Source organism: Equus caballus, chromosome 14 (assembly GCF_041296265.1).
Source record: "Equus caballus isolate H_3958 breed thoroughbred chromosome 14, TB-T2T, whole genome shotgun sequence".
Classification (NCBI taxonomy): Eukaryota; Metazoa; Chordata; class Mammalia; order Perissodactyla; family Equidae; genus Equus; species Equus caballus.
In genome coordinates, this window is record NC_091697.1 from 54,326,235 (window position 1) to 54,345,343 (window position 19,109).

At 41.1% G+C, this 19,109-nt stretch overlaps 2 protein-coding genes across 3 annotated transcripts in view; both read left to right on the forward strand.

Moving 5' to 3' along the window:
* The first annotated feature begins 4,338 nt into the window (after positions 1-4,338).
* The window catches only part of KLHL3 (kelch like family member 3), a 133,971-nt gene continuing 119,200 nt past the window's right edge, over positions 4,339-19,109 (forward strand). Inside the window, exon 1 of one of the 2 annotated variants that reach the window (XM_023617647.2) lies at positions 4,339-4,580. The gene's annotated coding sequence lies outside the window, so the exon portion shown is untranslated. The remainder of the gene's footprint in view (positions 4,581-19,109) is intronic. The other variant, XM_023617650.2, reaches the window with a different exon arrangement.
* On the forward strand, positions 4,627-7,444 carry HNRNPA0 (heterogeneous nuclear ribonucleoprotein A0). Its single transcript, XM_023617655.2, has one exon. The coding sequence runs from the start codon at positions 4,977-4,979 to the stop codon at positions 5,880-5,882; it is 906 nt and encodes a 301-aa protein (XP_023473423.1). The 5' UTR covers positions 4,627-4,976; the 3' UTR covers positions 5,883-7,444.

Here is a 19,109-nt window from a genome sequence, read left to right on the forward strand (position 1 = left end):
ATTTCCTCCAATGGACAAAAACTCAGAAGCTTCTGGTTACTTCTTTTTTTAAAAATTAATTTAAAAATTGAGATATAATTGACATATAACATTGTGTTAGTTTTAGGTGTACAAAATAATGATTTGATATATATATATAATTCAAATGATTACCACAATATGTTTAGTTAACATCCATCACCAAACATAGTTGCAATTTTTTTTTCTTGTGATGAGAACTTTGAAGATCTACTCTCTTGGCAACTTTCAAATATACAATACAGTATTGTTAACTATTGTCACCATGCTGTACATTATATCCCCAGGACTTATTTATCTTATAACTACAAGTTTGTACCTTTTGTTTGGTCACTTCTCCTAGACTTGGGGAGCTATCCTTTTTTCACACCAAGCCCTCCTCCTGTGACATCCCCTCTTGTGTGGAGGAAACAAATATAAATCCCTTCTCAAAGCCTGGATTTTGCACCTGAGGCAAGGGAATACACGGGCAGTAGAACAAGATACAATTAACATCCTCACAGATTAAATAGGTCTGTGTAGTCTCTTGCCTCAGGAGGCTCCCTTTTAAAGCTAATCCTCATTGTGGCTTTTTTTTTTTTTTTTTTACAAAGAGCATTTTATTGAGGACATTACTCTTAGATAGCCTAAGATGGGAAGGGGAGAGAGGCAAAGGCCTCTGAGTGAAAAAAGGTGAGAGGAGACCCAGTTGACATTTTGCCCATTCTGTCCAAGTATGTGGTTCAAATTAAGTTTAGAATTAATTTGATTTGGTAAAACAAGCAATGTGACCTTTCACACATCATCATGATGGCATAAGATTCATACCCAAACTCGTCACTATTTTTCCTCTACAATATCAATTTAAATGCTTCATAATATTCTTAGCTAGAATATTTATTTCTTTATTTATGTAATTAATTATTTGTGGGCAATTAGGTAATTTCCAATTTTGTTCCTACTATAAACAGTATTGAAGTGAACATCCTTGTAGCTAAATCTTTACAGAGTTCCTCAATCATTTCCTTAGGATAAATTTCCAGAAGCATCATTACTGGTTCAAAAGGATGGGTCAAATTTGAAGGCTTTTGATGTGAGTTGCTAAAGAGTCCACTAGAAAGATTGTACCTCATCATAGGTGGCAGAGAGCGCCCTTTTGGAAGGTAACTTGAATACATAAAAGTGGAATATATATTAATTTGCTAGGGCTGCCATAACAAAACACCACTGAATGGGTGGCTTAAACAACAGAAATTGATTTTCTTGAAGTTCTGGAGGCTGGAGGTCCAAGCTCGAGATGCCAGCAGGGTTGGGTTCTTCTGAGACCTCTTTCCTTGGCTTGCAGATGGTCACCCTCTTGCTGCTTCTTCACATGGTCATCCTTCTGTGCATATGCGCCCTTGGTGTCTCTGCCTCTGTTTATAAGGACACCAGTGCTGTGGGATTAGGGCCCTATCCTGATGGCCTCATTTTTAAGTTTAATCACCTCTTTAAAAGCCTTATCTTCAATTACAATTACCTTCAGAAGTACTGGGGGTTAGGGCTTCAACATAGGAATTTGGGGGAGTGGAGTAGAGACAGCTCTGTCCATAACAGAACCCTAACTGCAAAAAGACACTTTGGATGTAATAAAAAGTTGACTAAAAAAAAATCAGAGTTGCTGCTTTCTGGAAATATGGCTGGCCATAGTTTTCCCTTTCTTCCTTAGTTCATACCCCCTCCCCTCCTTTTTCTTGTTCTCTTTCTCTCTTTTTCTTTTTCTAGGTATAATTTCGGTATGGTAAAATAAATCCTTTTTAATACGCCGTTCTGTGAGTTGTGTAACCACCACATTCAATTAGGTTTTGGTAATCAAGCTTGCAGGAGGGATGGAAACCAACAGTTGCCTAAATTTCAGTGACATTTTTACCTGTTTTTGTTTTGGAAGGCTGAGACACCTGTAAGCAAGATAAAGCCAAGAAACAAACTCAGGCAAGGATCTAAAAGGTAAGGTAGGAAAAAAACAGTTTTTCTCCGTGAATGATCTGAGGGGTAGGAAATTGCATCATTTAAGTGTTTATATAACACTCTTATTCACTGCCCCTACCTTCACCAATGTAATCTCCGAAAAGAATCTAACATCCCAATTATCTTGCATTTATCCTGGCTTCCTAAATGTCTGTCAAACATGCTTGTGTTGTCTCCCATCATCCCTCCCCACCTTCTATATGGAGGGCTTATACCAGACATTCGCCTCTATGAAGCTTTCTTGTTAATAGAAATTAAACTCATGATGGATCCACATAATTAGGTGGTGTCATTATTTTAAAACAATATAGGAGAAAATTGTTACTTTAAAATTTAGTTTAGATGGGAAAATAAGTTGTGGTCTTATTCTCTTTTCTTCAGAAATTCATCTTACACTGTTTTAACATGTTTTCGATGACTCTAAAATATATTTCTTAAGGTCTAATCTCTCATTTGAGCTATAGTCTAGGGCATCGCAGAAAACACGGCCGCATGAATATCCCAGCAGCACCTTAAACATTAACAACTGTGTTTATCATCTCCCCCACTCCCTCCAAAATAGTTTCTTTTCTTAGATTTTCTAATTTTACCATGCTGCAATTTTAGACTTTCAGATTTCAAATGCTGGAGTGCTTTATTTTCCTCATTCTTTATCATCAATCAGTTAGCAAATCCTGACATATCTGACTTGTTTTTTGTAACAGGGTAAGAGCATCCTATTGTCTTTCTCCTCTTTTAATTTTTTCATTGGCACCTATCACTAACATGCTACATACCATTCTCATTTATTGTCTGCTTCTCCCTTCTAGAACATAAGCTCCATGAGGGCAGAGATCTTTGTCTATTGTGTACTATATACTTCCAGCACCTGGTATAGTATTTGTTGGATAAATTGAGCTCTTACTGTGGCCAGGCACTGCGTTGAGTTTACATGCAGAATCTCTCTTAATTTTTACCACCCCCTGGAGGTGTTTTCTTGTTCTGATTTTCAGATAATAAAACTAGCTAAGTTTTAAAAAAGGTTAAGTGACTTGCTCAAAGTCACCCAACTCGATGGTCACACGGTTACTAGGTGGTAGAGCCAGACTCGAGTTTGTCCCCAAACCTTGTAGCCTATCTGTATACCTTTGGAATAATATTCAAACTCCTTAATCTAAAATTCAAGATATTCCATAATATCAAAGACCATCCACCTATCTTACCATTTTCTATCAAAAACCTCCTGCTCCAATCAAACTGATCCACTCACTGCCCCTTGAAGCTCATGTCTCCTCCTGATTCTGCTCAAACGCCCTACAGAAATCTTACTGAGCCTTTGACTCTGAGGTTCAGTGCAACTTCCACCTCTTTGGCAAGTCATTCCTGACCACTTCAGGATACCAGGAATTCTTAACTTCTTCAGGATTTACCACATGGTTTTGGGGTTCCTTGGTCGCCTAATTTCTCATACTTTGTCCCACTCCACGTATCTTGCTTGGCACACGAAGGTGCAATAAAAGGAAGCCGTTATAACCTTCCCGCATTCCCACCCGAGTGAGGGTCAGTGAGGCAGTAATGAGAGGTGCGTGATATATGTCCTTGTGTTTAACTTCCTCGGCTCCCAGTCTGGTACAAAACGCCTTTAAAAAGCTAACGTTTTAGTTGGGAAGGAAGTAACGCATAGATAACGTAAATTAAACATATAAAATGATGGGTCCATTGAGGTAAAATGCAAACGTCTGTTGCGGGAGTGCGCGAAGGGAGCCGAGGGGCGTCGCGGGAGGGCTGTGGAGGGCCCAAGGCCGGCGGGCCCTCGCGCCGCCCCTCGGTGGGGGAGGCTGAGGCGCTCTGGCCACACTGTGGGCCTTCGTAGTGCTTGGGGCTCGCTTTGCGCAGGGCCACGTGCCAATGTTTTAGTTTAACCGAGCGTGGGGCCCACCGTAAACGGTTAATAACCGCCTTCCCAGACCACGGCTCTCTACCCTCCATCTTTGTGTGGACGGGAGGGGCGAGGACGCCAGGTGTAGCGGCCGCGTCCAAACGCGGCGGGTAACTCCAGGCCCCCAGCCCCAACAGCCAAGTTTTCAAAAAGCCCGCGCGTGACGCCCCAGGCCGCATCCGTTGGGAACGGCCCCCAGCGCGCCTCCGCTCTCCCCCCAGCCCCAGCCCCGCACCAAGCCCAGGGAGGGGGAGGCGTGGGGGTGGCAGACCAGCTCCGCACACAGGCGGCGCCGGGGCCAGCGCGCACCGGGGAGCGCGCCCGTCCAGCGGCTGCCGAAACGGAAGTCGGTGCGAGCGGATCGCGGTGATTGGCTGAACGGACATGTCTCTCAAGGGGCTGGCGCGAACGCCACTGCGGAGTTGGGCGAGGGGATACGGCAAAGGGAGGGGGGAAATCACTGGGAACAGCCGCGGGCTGGCAGGAAATGAATCGCGGAGGTGCGCGGAGGGCACGGAAGGTCCCCCGTCACGGCACGCTGGGGAGCCCGGGAACGAAAGCAAGGCGGTAGAGGTAGCGGCCGGAGCAGTGGAGGCCGAAGGCTTGAATAGACCGCGGAGGGCGGGAAGTCCGTGACCGAGAGCGGCGCTGCGGCGCGGTAGGCGGGACTAAGAAGAGCGAGGCGGGGATTGGCGGGCAGCCCTGGGCTGCCGTACGTCGGCGGTGACGCACGCCTCGGGGAGGGTGCGCGCGCGTTCAGCGGCCTCTTTGTGTGGTGTCCAGATAGGGGAGCGGAGGTGGCGGTGGCGGTAGCGGCGGCCTTGGTTGTCTTCCAGTCTCCTCGGCTCGCCCTCCAGCCGGCACCTCTCCCCTTCCCTCCCCCTTCCTTCTCTCCTCCTTCCCTCCCCTTCCCTTCTTCCCTTCCCCGTCGGTGACCGGCGGGGGCGGCTCCAGCAGCGGCTGGGCCCAAGTTGTGAAGAGGCCTTCGGCAACGATAACGGCGACGGCGAAACCTCGGAGCTCGCAGGGCGGGGGCAAGGCCCGGGCCGTGGAGATGGAGAATTCCCAGTTGTGTAAGCTGTTCATCGGCGGCCTCAACGTGCAGACGAGTGAGTCGGGCCTGCGCGGCCACTTTGAGGCCTTCGGGACTCTGACGGACTGCGTGGTGGTGGTGAACCCCCAGACCAAGCGCTCCCGTTGCTTCGGCTTCGTGACCTACTCCAATGTGGAGGAGGCCGACGCCGCCATGGCCGCCTCGCCCCACGCCGTGGACGGCAACACGGTGGAGCTGAAGCGGGCGGTGTCCCGGGAGGATTCGGCGCGGCCCGGTGCCCACGCCAAGGTGAAGAAGCTCTTTGTCGGGGGCCTGAAGGGAGACGTGGCCGAGGGCGACCTGATCGAGCACTTCTCGCAGTTCGGCACCGTGGAGAAGGCCGAGATCATTGCCGACAAGCAGTCGGGCAAGAAGCGCGGCTTCGGCTTCGTGTATTTCCAGAATCACGACGCGGCGGACAAGGCCGCCGTGGTCAAGTTCCATCCGATCCAGGGCCATCGCGTGGAGGTGAAGAAGGCCGTCCCCAAGGAGGATATCCACTCCGGTGGGGGCGGAGGCGGCTCCCGGTCCTCCCGGGGCGGCCGAGGCGGCCGGGGGCGCGGCGGCGGTCGAGACCAGAACGGCCTGTCGAAGGGCGGCGGCGGCGGCTACAACAGCTACGGGGGTTACGGCGGCGGCGGCTACAACGCCTACGGCGGCGGCGGGGGCGGCTCGTCCTACGGCGGGAGCGACTACGGTAACGGCTTCGGCGGCTTCGGCAGCTACAGCCAGCACCAGTCGTCCTACGGGCCCATGAAGAGCGGCGGCGGCGGCGGCGGCGGCAGCAGCTGGGGCGGCCGCAGTAACAGTGGACCTTACAGAGGCGGCTATGGCGGCGGGGGTGGCTACGGAGGCAGCTCCTTCTAGAGGAAGTCTAAAAAGGTCCGGGAGCGGCTATGGGGGTAGCTCTTTTCGCCAGCCCAACTAGGGTCAATTCCGAAGTCCCTTCCCCTCCCACCGCCTTCCCCGTTTTGCCCTCGGGGGAGCCTCTTTTGAGGCTGCCTACCCTTGGGGGTGTTGCCCTCTTTGCCTGCCACCTCTCGTCTCTCCCTCTGAAGATGGACTCGGCCCCACATACACATTTTTGTGTTACAGTCATTGATGGACTCTATTTTTTTATTATTACTTGGACCTTGGTCGTTTTTATACTAGCAAAATGTCTTGTTTTAATTTGTGTTTTTTTGGGGGGAGGGAGTGAACTTGCTGATTCTGTAGCAAAACCTGGGCGGGGGTTGGGGTGGGGGGGTAGTTTACTTTGTTGTAAGGACTTGATACCTGGCTACAGCGTTTTCTATGAAATCTACTTGGATCCCATGCCTGAAATTTGGAAGTATATGTACAAAAATCATTTTTACGTTTTATTTTTAATAAATCATTGTGTTTGACCGTACATGTCTAACCTTTTTTTTCTAGGATCCATTCCGTACCGTTTTAAGGGATATTAGTTGAAAATTTTTCGTGTTAATTCTTACTTCTTGACGTGTACTTAGAGAAACTTTTAAAAGGTCCTGTGGTTTTTTCCCCCCATCTTTCCCTGCTAGTGACTTGTTGAATTTTATCCCTTACAGGCAAAACTTTTGAAGTGGTGGATGTGGCTTTTTAAAATCTTTAAAGTTTCTGTGCATCCATCTCTTGTACTAAGCGATTTGCTTATCATCTTGACATAGTTGGTCACTTCTTTCTATGAGAATTTACTTCAAAGTATGTACTGTGTAGTTCTAAAGAAATAGTTTGTTAAGCATGTGTTTTCATTCATATAAACTGTTGAAAACTTTTCAGATGGCCTAGTTTCATCCCTCTTACTGGTTTGTCTGTAATGAATGGTTACAAATAAGGGTTATATTTTACCCTCAAACTAAATGCATTTTCGTATTTTCAGAGCAGGTTTAAACGTTTTTTTTCCAGTGGCTGAACTGTTGTCCTCGTGGAAATCCTTCCCCATCCTTTGTAGCACCATCTACTGGCAGAATGGCAGTATATCTGCAAAACAGTTTGTTTTAAAAACTTTAGGACAATTGCATCAGATTTAGAAGTTTTGCCATCAAAAATCTGTGCAGACTTTGTTTACACGTTTACTTGTAACTACGATGGGCTTTACAGGAATGTAGTTAACAGTCCATATCACAATTGCCCTTTATACACGAGATTTGAAAATGTAAACTGCTATGCATAGCTTGGGCAGTGGCCCCAAATTGCTATGAGAACTAATGAACCAGCTACGTGTACTGGTATCTTAGGTGCAAGTTGTAAAGCAAAATATCTGTGTATTCTGCTTGGTTAACAAATGTATATTTGTAGCCCTTTCATGCAATAGAATTCAAGTTGTTGTTTATAAAAAACAAAATGATATAGGAGAAAATTGCCTTCCTGGATAGAAATATAGACTAGCAACGTTTATGGATATCACAAATAAAGAATTCAATTCTTTACATGATTGAGTGAGAGTATGTATAACCTGGTGGGTGGGTTCAGAGTACCTATTGATCTAGTACACTTGATTTAATGTTATGATAAGATATTTGACTTGAATCTTAAAGTCAGAAGCCCAAAGCTATAATAAAAAGCTTTCTGAAGGGAGATTATTGGGCTTTAAAATAAAAGAATATTTTAATATTGACCCTTTTTCTCTCTTAGTTCTTGTCACTGTATATTTCTTAAGATCTAATTCTTGCCAAATTTTTTTCTCCTAATTGCTGGGGCTCTACTTTCAAGAGATAAGAAAGGTCGAGATTGCTAGGCTAGATTATGTCTGCTCCATAGTCACTTTGACAAAGGAGGGCTGATGCTTGGTCCAAATACTTAAGTATACCTCTGTGACAACCGGGATAGATGTTTTTGCACATTGAATAAACAGTCAAATCTTTTGCTCTCAAATGTTTTAACAGTTTCCTTAAGTTTTTCACTTTTAGTGAAACCATAGTATACATGTGCTTCTTCATTTAGTAATTTGGTCCAGCTTTTGGAGGGGGCATCCAGGATACAGAAAATTGATATGCTTAAATTTTTCATTATAATTATTACCCTGATTGCCTTTTACTCAGTGGGAAGATCTATTCTGGGTCAATTGGAATAGTCCAACTTTTGGAGGGTTTTTCCGAAGTCTAATAAGGTTATTGTCCTTTTATATTCCCAACATAGTGACTTCTAAAAAGTGATTTATGTAAAAGAATTACCTACTAATTAGAAAAATAGTGTCCTGTTATGGGATTTTAACACTTCATTGTCATATATCTACCTTTACAAAATTCTGTAATCTGGACTGTTTAGTGAAAACAAGTGTAGTGGTATTTAGTCTTTCCAGAATTCCTCTTGTCAATTTTATGCAAACTTTCTTGGCATGTGGGACTTTTTTTTGGTCAACCAGTTGTATGTTTTGACTCCTTTCACCTATGACAACTATCTGAACTTTATTACTTCAAATTTGAGAACTCGTGGGTGGAAGTGGTACAGAACCTACTCAGTATTGAATACAATTTTTGTGCCATGCTTGAATCTAATTTGAAAGATTAGCAAAATAAAAATTTAATGTATTTTTTATCTCCCTGTTGTGGAAAACTTACATTTATGGTATTTTTAGTATAAATTCAATGATAATTATTGGTTGGAGTGGTTTGAAAAGTCTTTAAAGATTGATAGTAATTTAAAATCTTAAACTTGGAACTGGTTAATGTTTGTGGTGGTAACTGTCAAATCGGAACGGTATACTGATTGTTTCCTCCTGTAATTTAGTGATTTGGAACCTAGGTTTCGTATTTAAATCTACTTCATAATGAGTTTTTGTTTTGAAGCAAGGTTAAAGGATTTAGATGGCTTGAGAATTTGGTATTATTTCCCTCAAGACCAGAAGTCACAGTGTCAGTTATTGATTGTAGACTTTAAGTGTGCTTAATTTTCACAGATTTGGGAATTTTGCACTTCATGTTAAGTTTTGTATGCCTGTGTCTTTGCTGATTGGAAGTGGATGTTTGGCTGTTGTATTGATTTGAGCAGAACTGCATCTAGACAGTGTATGGATTTTACCCAAAAAGACGACATTTGCACTTAGAGTAAATCTCTTCCACTTTAACCAACTGATTAAATCAGTGTGAGATTTTGATCACTGGGAAAAATTCCTTCTATTCCCTGTTTGAGAAGGCCCTATTTTGTTTCCTTCTGAAACAGAACAACAAAGATTGCCTCTAAACCAGGGTAGGATAATGCATTTTCCTTAGTGTCTTATTGCAGGTTACTTTGATGTGCCTTTGTCTCATGCGTTCTATTAAAAGTGAAAATACGTTGTAAAATTTTTTTCCAATAAAAAGTCCCTTGAAAGAATAGATAAAGCCTAAGAAACATTTTCTACTATATGTTACTTAAGAAATCAGAATCTGGCATAACATTTGGATTGTACTTCAAGTCACAGAAAATACCAATGCTATTAGGAAATAGAAAATAGGGAAATCTTAGTGAATCTTCTTGGGGTTGGTGTATTTAAAAAAATAACTTTATTAAAGTTAAACACATCAATAACTGCTTATAAACGAAACTAAATAAAAAGTAAAAATCCTACCAATATGAGTAAACTCCCTTCTCAAGGGTAATCATTGTTAATAGGGATATATTCATCTAGATCTTTTTTGTATGCGCCTACATTCTTTAGTTTTGCAGTTTATATCCTTAACATTCTCATGTATCAAGACAAATAGACCTTCCTCATTCTTTTTAATGCCTGTATAATGTTCTTGAGTGTAGCTGTATCATAATTTTGAACATTCCTCTGTTGATGGACATGAGGCTTCTTCCATTTCTTGCTGTTTGAGTAATACAGAGATTATTATCCTTGCAAATCAGTTCTTGCTCATCAAATATACACTTGGTTGATGAGCTGGCTACTTCAGAGTTAAATGTTTGCTAAATAACGAGAATGCAGCAGTTCTCTGGTATCGTAAGTGTTTTTCAAGTCTCAGGTATACATACAGAGAAAGGTACATAATCGTTGGGGGCTTTTTTTTAAGCCTTAGGGTAAATTTAACTAAAACATTTTATTGAAGTTTTTCAAAGCTAGATTATACATGATAAAAGAGCTAATGGGCTATGAGGACAACTATATTGCTGTCCTCCCCTTTTGTTTTCTCCAGTAGTTTTACTGCAGAGATATTTGCCAGTTTTTCCACATGACGTCTACATATATCACTTAAATTTTGTTACTGTCTGAGCACGTAAAGGTACCATTTATTGTGTTTGCTATGTGTCTCGTGCTATTAAGTACTTATATGCATCATTTCATTGATTTTAGTCCTCATAGTAATTCTATAAGGAGATCCTATTATCTTTATATTATATATTAGCTACAGGCTTGCCTAATTTTACTAATTTGCCTAAGATCACTTAGCTATTGAGAAGAAGAAATAGGGATCTTTTTGCTTATTTTTAGAAGGCACGTTGTAAAGTAAAAAAATTGTTCCTCCCGTTTCCTTCCAGTGCCCAGAGATATGTTAACATTTTGTCTACCTCTAGATCTTTTTGTTTGCATGGATATATTGGATCATTTTATATATATATATATATATATATATATATATATATATATATATATATATATACATACATACACACACACACACATGTTCATATACATACATGTATTTTGACTTCAAAGATGTCCTTCCGTATCTGTACATATAACTATCTCATATAACTGTATGGTAAACTATAGTAAAGATGCACCATAATTTATTGATTAGCTTGTTTCCAGTATCTGTTCTGCTTATAATTTGAAACTCCTTTTGCAGGGCTTATTATGCTATTTACGACATAGCAAAGATGAAAAAAGAGCGAGTACAGGCGCCTGGCTAAAACCTTTGGTTAAACTGGTGTCCAGATAGTTCTCTAAGAAATCTGCTAGAGCCTTACAAGGATATTCTACAGACTTAATATTTCAATTTTGCTTTGTCATTTTTCCTCCCATATTTTGTGTTTTAATTTTTTAATGAGAAAGACCTGATTAGAAAATACGTAACTTGTCTTCATTAAAAACAGAGCTTACTGCCCTTATATTCTGAAGGGACTATACATTGAGGTCGGGGATTATTTCACAGCAATAAATATGCCATTTAGTGTTCTTTTCTAGTTTATCCTACCTAAAACTTGCAGCATTATGCATCAGTTATGTGTTAATAGAGGTTTTTCTCTGCAGAAATTGCCTTTAGTTGAACTGTAAATGACTTACTAAATACTTTGTCAAGAAGCTCTTGAGAAAGCGGACGAAATAACAGACTGGAAAGACTATCCTGGGAGGGGTTTGCTCTGGATCAGAGGTGGGGAAGACCAAAAATCAAAACTTCCAATTGAAATGTAGATTCAGATCTTACTGTTTAAACTTGGTAAGTCAACTTGTTTTCTCTGGACTTCATTTCCCTGTGATGTGAAGACTGTAATCCCTTAGATCCTTTGCAATCTGATACCGTTATTTTTTTAGTCATATTTAGTAATTATTCAGTGAAAAGCTTCAAGAGGAGCCCTCAGGCTAGTTCTTATAATTCAGCAAAAACTTATTGAGCATGACTTAGCTCAATAATAAGTAAGGATCATCCCTTGCTCACAAGGTACCCACAGTTTATTTTGGGTGGTGGGAATTTAAACAAATAATTATAATAGAGTGTGGGCATTTTAGTCAGAGATAGATGTGAGCAGTAGTGGTGACTTTCTCTCTGGGTCAAGGAAAGTGTTGAAGAGGCATTTGGAGTAGTCTTGGCATTTGGACTAGGTGGATGAGGTGGCAAAGGGCATTCCACAGCTTATGCCAAGGTGCAGAGCATGATGTATTGGGCTCCTTACATTTTTTCTTAGGTTACTAGACCACAGGGACCCTAAAAGCACATCATCCATGTTTATTTTATTATTTTGCATTATTTTATGATTCATGACTTTTGCTAAGTATTAATAACAAAAACAAGGGAGGTGTAACGTAAAGTATTCAATGATAGAAACACAAATCAGTTGAGATCTTAAATGACAAATAATCACTATATATTAATGAATCTTTCATAAGGAGTGCAATTCATATTTTGGAGACTCCCTTTATTAAGCCACAATTAGCAGTGTACTCACCATTCTTTCATCATCATCTTGTCGTATGACTTTCCTATTTTTTGACCAATTAGCTGATTTTAAAATAAAATTTTGGTACAAAATAACTTTCAGTAATTAAATCAGTTTCTGATGAAAAAGAATCTGAGTTTGCTATAATTGAAAGGTTATATGTGCCCCAAATTTCATTTTAAAAATAAAGTTAACAGTTGTATAATTTGGGGAGAGGCAGGATTAGTTTGAAAAATAATAAGTGGGCATGAATTAGTAGCCTCAAATTGAATTTGAATTTAGCACATCGTGAATGTTCTTGATGCCTAAATTTAGTCTCTTACTAAATATAATGTGTGGAAGTATCTTAGTTGGGAACAATTTATTGCTCATTTCAAAGAGAGGCACAGACTGGTTTGGGAAAATTAGTTTTTGACATTGGAATCTGCTCTTGGTTCTCCCTAAATGAGGATTTAAATGTTACCAGATAAAACTTTTATCATAAAAAGGAGATATTTGAAAGCTGCTTTTTAAAAAGGAATCCCAAACTAGGAAGGCTAGAAAGGGCAGTTGAGTCTCATGACTTTTTCTACCTACTTTTTTTTTTTTTAAAGATTTTATTTTTCGTTTTTCTCCCAAAGCCTCCCGGTACATAATTGTGTATTTTTAGTAGTGGGTCCTTCTAGCTGTGGCATGTGGGATGCTGCCTCAGCTTGGCTTGATGAGTGGTGCCATGTCTGCACCCAGGATTCGAACTGGTGAAACCCTGGGCTGCTGAAGCGGAGCGTGTGGACTTAACCACTTGGCCATGGGGCCGACCCCTCTACCTACTTGGAGCTGGATGATTTGAATATTCAGAGAGGAAAATTTTGCAAGAAGATACCTTGCTAGGCATTCTTCTTAGCTGTGTGCTCCCTTCTCAGGCAGATTTTCTTTAGCTCCTTTGGTTCTTTTACCACTTTGTATGATTTGCTTAAAAAAAAAAAAATCTGCCTGGAAGAGGTTTGTGTCATCACCTCCAGCTCTAAAATTCTCTCATGTGAACTTGTACAATTTAAACAGTAGGCTTATTTCCCAGTGTTTACCATCAGTTTCATCAGGTGTTGATTACCCTCTTTGTGCAAAACACATCTAGGATCTGGAGATACAATAGCAGTGAGACAAACACGGTGCCTGTCCTCAAATAACTTGCATTCTGGTTGGAATTTGATTTCTTTTGAAATGATGCATCCTTTCCTTTTCAGCATTGTGGCACTATCTCAGATTTTTCCCACCATACAAACAAGTTGGAGTTTGTCCCATTGTCATTTAGTGTACATTCTCTGATTAAAATTAAGGCTTCACTCCTTCATTGGTTACTTGTTATTTGGATACCATTCAGGTGCATTTTTTCTTTGATGCTATGTTGCAAATGTAATTTGCCTCAGAGGAGGCATCTGATTTAATATTCCATTGTCCTTAAGGATGTATATTTTGACATCAAATAGACTAGGTTCCATTCCTGACCTTGTCACTTTCTAGCTCTGTGACCTTGAACAAATTGGCCTGAACCTCAGTTTCCTTGTCTTTAAAAAGGAGACACTACTAGTAATACCTGTCTCACAGGGATGTTGAACAGATTCAGTGAAAGAATGCATATAAAGAGATTATCATTGTCTCTGGAACATAGTTATGCTAATACTGTGACCTCTGATAAGAGGCATGTCTGATTAGCGATAGTATACCTTTATTTCACCGCCACCCCGACCACATGGTATTTGCACAGTTAATGAGGTGAATGAATAACTGTCTTGAAAAGAGTGGTGACAAGCATATGCAGTCTATAGAGCACTCTTTGTAACTAAGGTTTGCTTTTTAACCTAGGCTTTGCCCTTGACTGGCTGGATAAGCTTGGATTTGGGACCCCCCCCCCCACCCCCCTAAACCTCTGCTGCTTCAACTTTAGTGGGAGAGAGATGAACCATGTTAGTTGTCTGTAAGTTTTTAAGTATTTGTTACTATAAGGAAGATATAAATAATGTGAGTGTTGAGGAGAGGTGTCTTCCAGGTAGGAAGGAATATCAAGAAATGCATTGTGGAGGATATAGCATTTGACCTAAAAAATTGGCCATATAGAGAAGGAGGGGGGTAGAAAGAGGTTTCAGGTAGAGGGACAAATAGGCAGACATGGAACATATATAGAGAAATGTGTCTGCTGTGTGCTAAGCACTGTGTGAAGTACATTTACAAATGTTCTCATTGCATCCGTTCAGTAACTCTGCTTCACAGGTCAGGTAGCTGAAGCTCATCTCAGAAAAGGTATGTAACTTTCCCAAGGCCACCCAGCTGGTGAAGTGATCAAGCTGAGAGCTGAATCCAATCTGACCGATTCCAATGGTCGTAGTCTTTCCATTAAACTTCATTTGCTTCCAAATACAATTTGTACTAAGGATGAAGGAGAGTTGTGGGAAACAAATTGGGAAAAGTTGGGATCACATTACTGAGGTCTTTGAGTAGTACACTAAGGAGTTTGGGCTTTATCTGGCAGGCAGTGGATGTCAGTAAAGGTTTTTGAGCAACAATAGGGGTAGTGAGACTGTAATTTAGAAAGACTAATCCAGTAGCACTGAGTAAAATAGATGGCATTTGAGTGATATTTCAGGTGGCAAGGCTGCTAAAGACAACTGATGTCAACCAGGTAAGAAAATGAGAGCATGAACAAAGAGGTGGCCCTAAAAATAGACTGAAAGGGAATTTGAAGGAAGTTGTGAAAGTATAATTGGCAAATGATTGGATATGTGGGAAATAAGGAAGAGGGAGTAGTTGAATAAGAATTATTGTGAGTAGGAGGATGGTGAAGCTGCTGGGAAGGGGAAGAGGAGATTTAGAAGGAAGATTTGGACATGGAGAGTTGAAGATGCTGGGAAGCACATTGAAGCATTGTGTCTTTTGCATGTAGCCTTACAAAATGGTTACTGTGCTGGATATTCTCTTTTTGCCCTTCCTGATCCACTCTCCACCTTTCTCTTCCTTGCTCTGTGTTCTTGGGAGTCTGATTCTTAAAGAACTGCATACTCTCTTCTCTGGCTTCACGTTGGGTTTGGACAGTAGGAGAAACTGTCAGGAGATCTGGATAGTGAAGGGTAAAGTCAAGATATTTGTTCCCCCTGTCCTCTAAATATACATACTCAGCACACAGGTTATCGGTGGCCACAGCTCTGCTCCAGTGACCCTCTGTTAACTCTAGGTCTTTTCGGGCTTCTGGTAACAACTCCCTCCTATTGCTACTTCAGGGTCCCTGTTGCTAGCCCCAAGATGGTTCACCAAAGCTTGTTGATTTTGCTTAACTGTACCCACACCCTTGTAAATAGTTGCTTTTATTGAAACTCTTCAGTAACCCTGTGTGAATGTGCCATCTCTTCAGTGAAATTTTTTTGTTGTCATCTCTTCAGTGTTGTCATCTCTTCAGTGAAAATTTTTAAATCCCTTCTGCATTTTCTAATGTCTTGATCTCCCAGGCATCACCAAGCTTGGAGAAGACCTAGCTATTTGAACTAAGTTACTCACCTCACCTGTCATGAGTTTTCCCACATTGTTTGAAATTGAACGTCTCCCTGTTTCCTATATGTCTGGTTCAATTTATGACTCTTCTGCTTGATGATTCAGCTGGAAATACAGCAGTGAACAAGAGACAGAAACCCCTGCCCTCAATAGAGCTTATGTTTTAGTGGGGAGAGACAGACAATGAAACATAATAAATTACATGGTATGTTAGAAGATGAAGAGTGGTGTGGAAAAACTAGGGTAAGGAGTGGGGAGTGCTACAAGGCAGGATGTTTGTGAAGATAGGGTGATTTAAAATAGGGTGGAATGGTAGGTCTCTGAGAAAGCGACATTTGAGCAAAGACTTGAAGGGAATGTGGGAGTGAGTAATGTAGAGATTTAGGGGAAGAGCATTCCAGGTAGAGGATTAGGAAGAGCAAAAGCCCTGAGGCAGGATTGTGCCTGGCCTTTAGGAGGGCAAGCAAGTTGGTCAGGGTGGCTGGAGCTGAGGGAAGAGGAGCGAAGGAGTAGCTGATCAGGTCAGAGAGGGGCCAGATCATGTGGGGGTCTGTAAGCTGTTGTAAGGATTTTAGCTTTTACTACATACACAGTGAGCCATTTTAGCGTATTGAGCAGAGGAGAGTCATGATCTGCCTTGAATTTTAAAAGATTCTCTCTGGTTAGAAAAGAATTCTTTCTTAGAACAGAATTCCTGTTCCCTTGGTATAGTTGCTTTCAATGAAGGTTTGTGAGGCAACCAATCAGAACAACTTGGATTAAGGTGTAAAAGACCCGCAATCTCTTTAATTCTACTGTGGGGATACGCTTTTTGTTTTTGGAGAGAGAGATTATTCTTTTTGGCTGAAATGAGTCTTAGTTGGTGGTGTGCTATCTTTAGAGGGGTCTACTTGCAAGCTGGCCTTGCCTGGGCACTTGGATTTAGGGAGTGTTCCCACTGTTCCCTAACTGATAAGGGTGGTTCTCTGTGTCTTGATTGTGCAAGCAGCACGATTTATGCCAAACACCTCCTTTCTTTCTGGGAGTCTAGAATTTTGATATGTGTTAGGCAGTGAGTACCTGTAAAACCTTGCATACAGAGTCCTTGAGCAGCAACATCACACATGAGTGTACTCTCTCTGACCCCTCATGGTAGGGGGAGAGCATAAAGAGGCCTGCACATGGATTCCTCCAGACTGCCTGTGTCTTTATCTCATATGACCTGACTGTGTATCCTTACTACGTAGCTCTAACAAACTTTAGCTTTAAGTACAACACTTAGCAGTGCTGAGTTCTGTGAGTTCTAGTTAATTTCTGAACGTGGGGCTGGTCTTGGGAACCCCTGACAGCTACCTTTTTTTAGTGTAACCAAGTTAAGTAGAGAACATGAGGTTGTGGGTGGAAGGTGCATTTTTGGAAAACCTATCACATAGGACAGCCAGCTCTGTGTCTAATGGAAAGCTCTTCTGAGCAGTTTCTGCTTTGTTAATTCATTTCTCCAAAAGCTCGAGATCTTTTCATTATTGAAGCTTTTAGCAATTTTGAGCATGGGGAGACTGACTGCCATCAAGTAAATCCGTTGTGAGCAAGTTTATAAAAGGACTGCCTTGTATAGGTCTTTAAAATGATCGAAGTGAAGGCAATTGTTGACATAGACACCATAAATAATTCATTAGGGAGAAAGGAAGTGTAACTGCTAGAAGCAACAGCATCCTATAATAGGTGTCGGTATGTCAGCATGTTAGAAGGATCACATTTTGTTTGTTTGCTTGTAAACTCTCTACAATGAAATGTGTAGGAAGTTGATCTGATTTAATGACTTTGTATTACTCTTCTGAGAGGGGAGTTATTCTGTCCTGATCTTGTAATAAGATTTTGGTACAGAGAAGGTGAGACTTGGGTTACAGAAGGGAGATTCTGGCAAAAATACCCATTTGACATATCTTTTCTGAATTTCTGCTTTATTCCTGATTTCACTCACAACCAGTTCCCCTCAAATCTCTGGATCCGTATATCCATGAGCTTGAAAACTTTCATTTATTTATTTTCAATTAATTAATTTTTTTGGTGAGCAAGTTTGGCCCTGAGCTAACATCTGTTTCCAGTCTTCCTCTGTTTTGTATGTGGGATGCCACTGCAGCATGGCTTGATGAGCAGTGTGTAGGTCAACACCCGGGATCCGAACCTGTGAACCTGGGGCCATGGAAGCAGAGCACGTGAACTTAACCACTATGCCACTTGGCCAGCCCCTTGAAAGCTTTTATTTTTAAGTCGTGGAGTTATTTGCTTGCTTCCCTGCAATTTATTTTACTCATAGTTTTATACTTTTATAACTGAAATTGCAGACGGTAACTTCTCCATCAGGCTGGGAAAGATGATGAATAAGGAGGGTAAATATGAATTTATTTAGGAAGAACTGTTAAAGTATTCATATCCTTTGGCTCTAGGACTCTAATAGTAGGAATTTAACCTAAGGAGTCAGTTCAATGAAAAGAAAAGTCTTTGTAAAAAGACAATCGTTATAGGGGCTGGCCCCGTGGCCGAGTGGTTAAGTTCGCGCGCTCTGCTGCAGGCGGCCCAGTGTTTCGTTAGTTCGAATCCTGGGCGCGGACATGGCACTGCTCATCAGACCACGCTGAGGCGGCGTCCCACATGCCACAACTAGAAGGATCCACAACGAAGAATATACAACTATGTACTGGGGGGCTTTGGGGAGAAAAAGGAAAAAATAAAATCTTTAAAAAAAAAAAAAAGACAATCGTTATAACATTATCCATAGCAAGAGATTGGAAACTATGCATGTCACACATTAGGGAAATGTTTACTAAATTGTGGTTTGTGAAAAGGTGAAATATTAAAAACCCAGTGTCCATCAGCAGGTGAATGGATAAACAAAATGTGGTATATACATACAATGGAATATTATTCAACCATAAAAAGGAACGAAGTTCTGATACCACAACATGGGTGAGCCTTGAAAACATTATGTTAAGTGAAATAAGCCAAACACAAAAGACATATAAATATTGTATGATTACATTTATCTGAGGTAACTGGAGTGGGCAAATTCAAAGACAGAAAGTAGAATAGAGGAAAGTGGAATAGATGGATAGTGGTGATGGTTGTACAACATTGTGAATGTACTTAATGCCACTGAATTGTGCACTTAAGAATGGTTAAAATGGTAAATGTGTATATTCTACCATAAAAATTATAATAAAATATGTACTAATAATATGTATTGTTTAATGTAATACAATACGTAAGTATATGAAAGTAGTGGGATTAAACAATTAAACCTTTTAAAGTATTGTTTAAAATTTAAAATGATGTCACAAGAAATTGAAATTACCTAGTTGTAACTACTCACAATTATGAATACGCTTTTTAAATCTCCACAGAATTATTTACTAAATTTGCAACTTTATTTCTATTCCTTGTGTCCTACTCCACCTTCCCTAAACTGGAAGTTGTCTCTTCCTCCAGTGAGTTCCCCATAGTACCTTTTCTGCACTT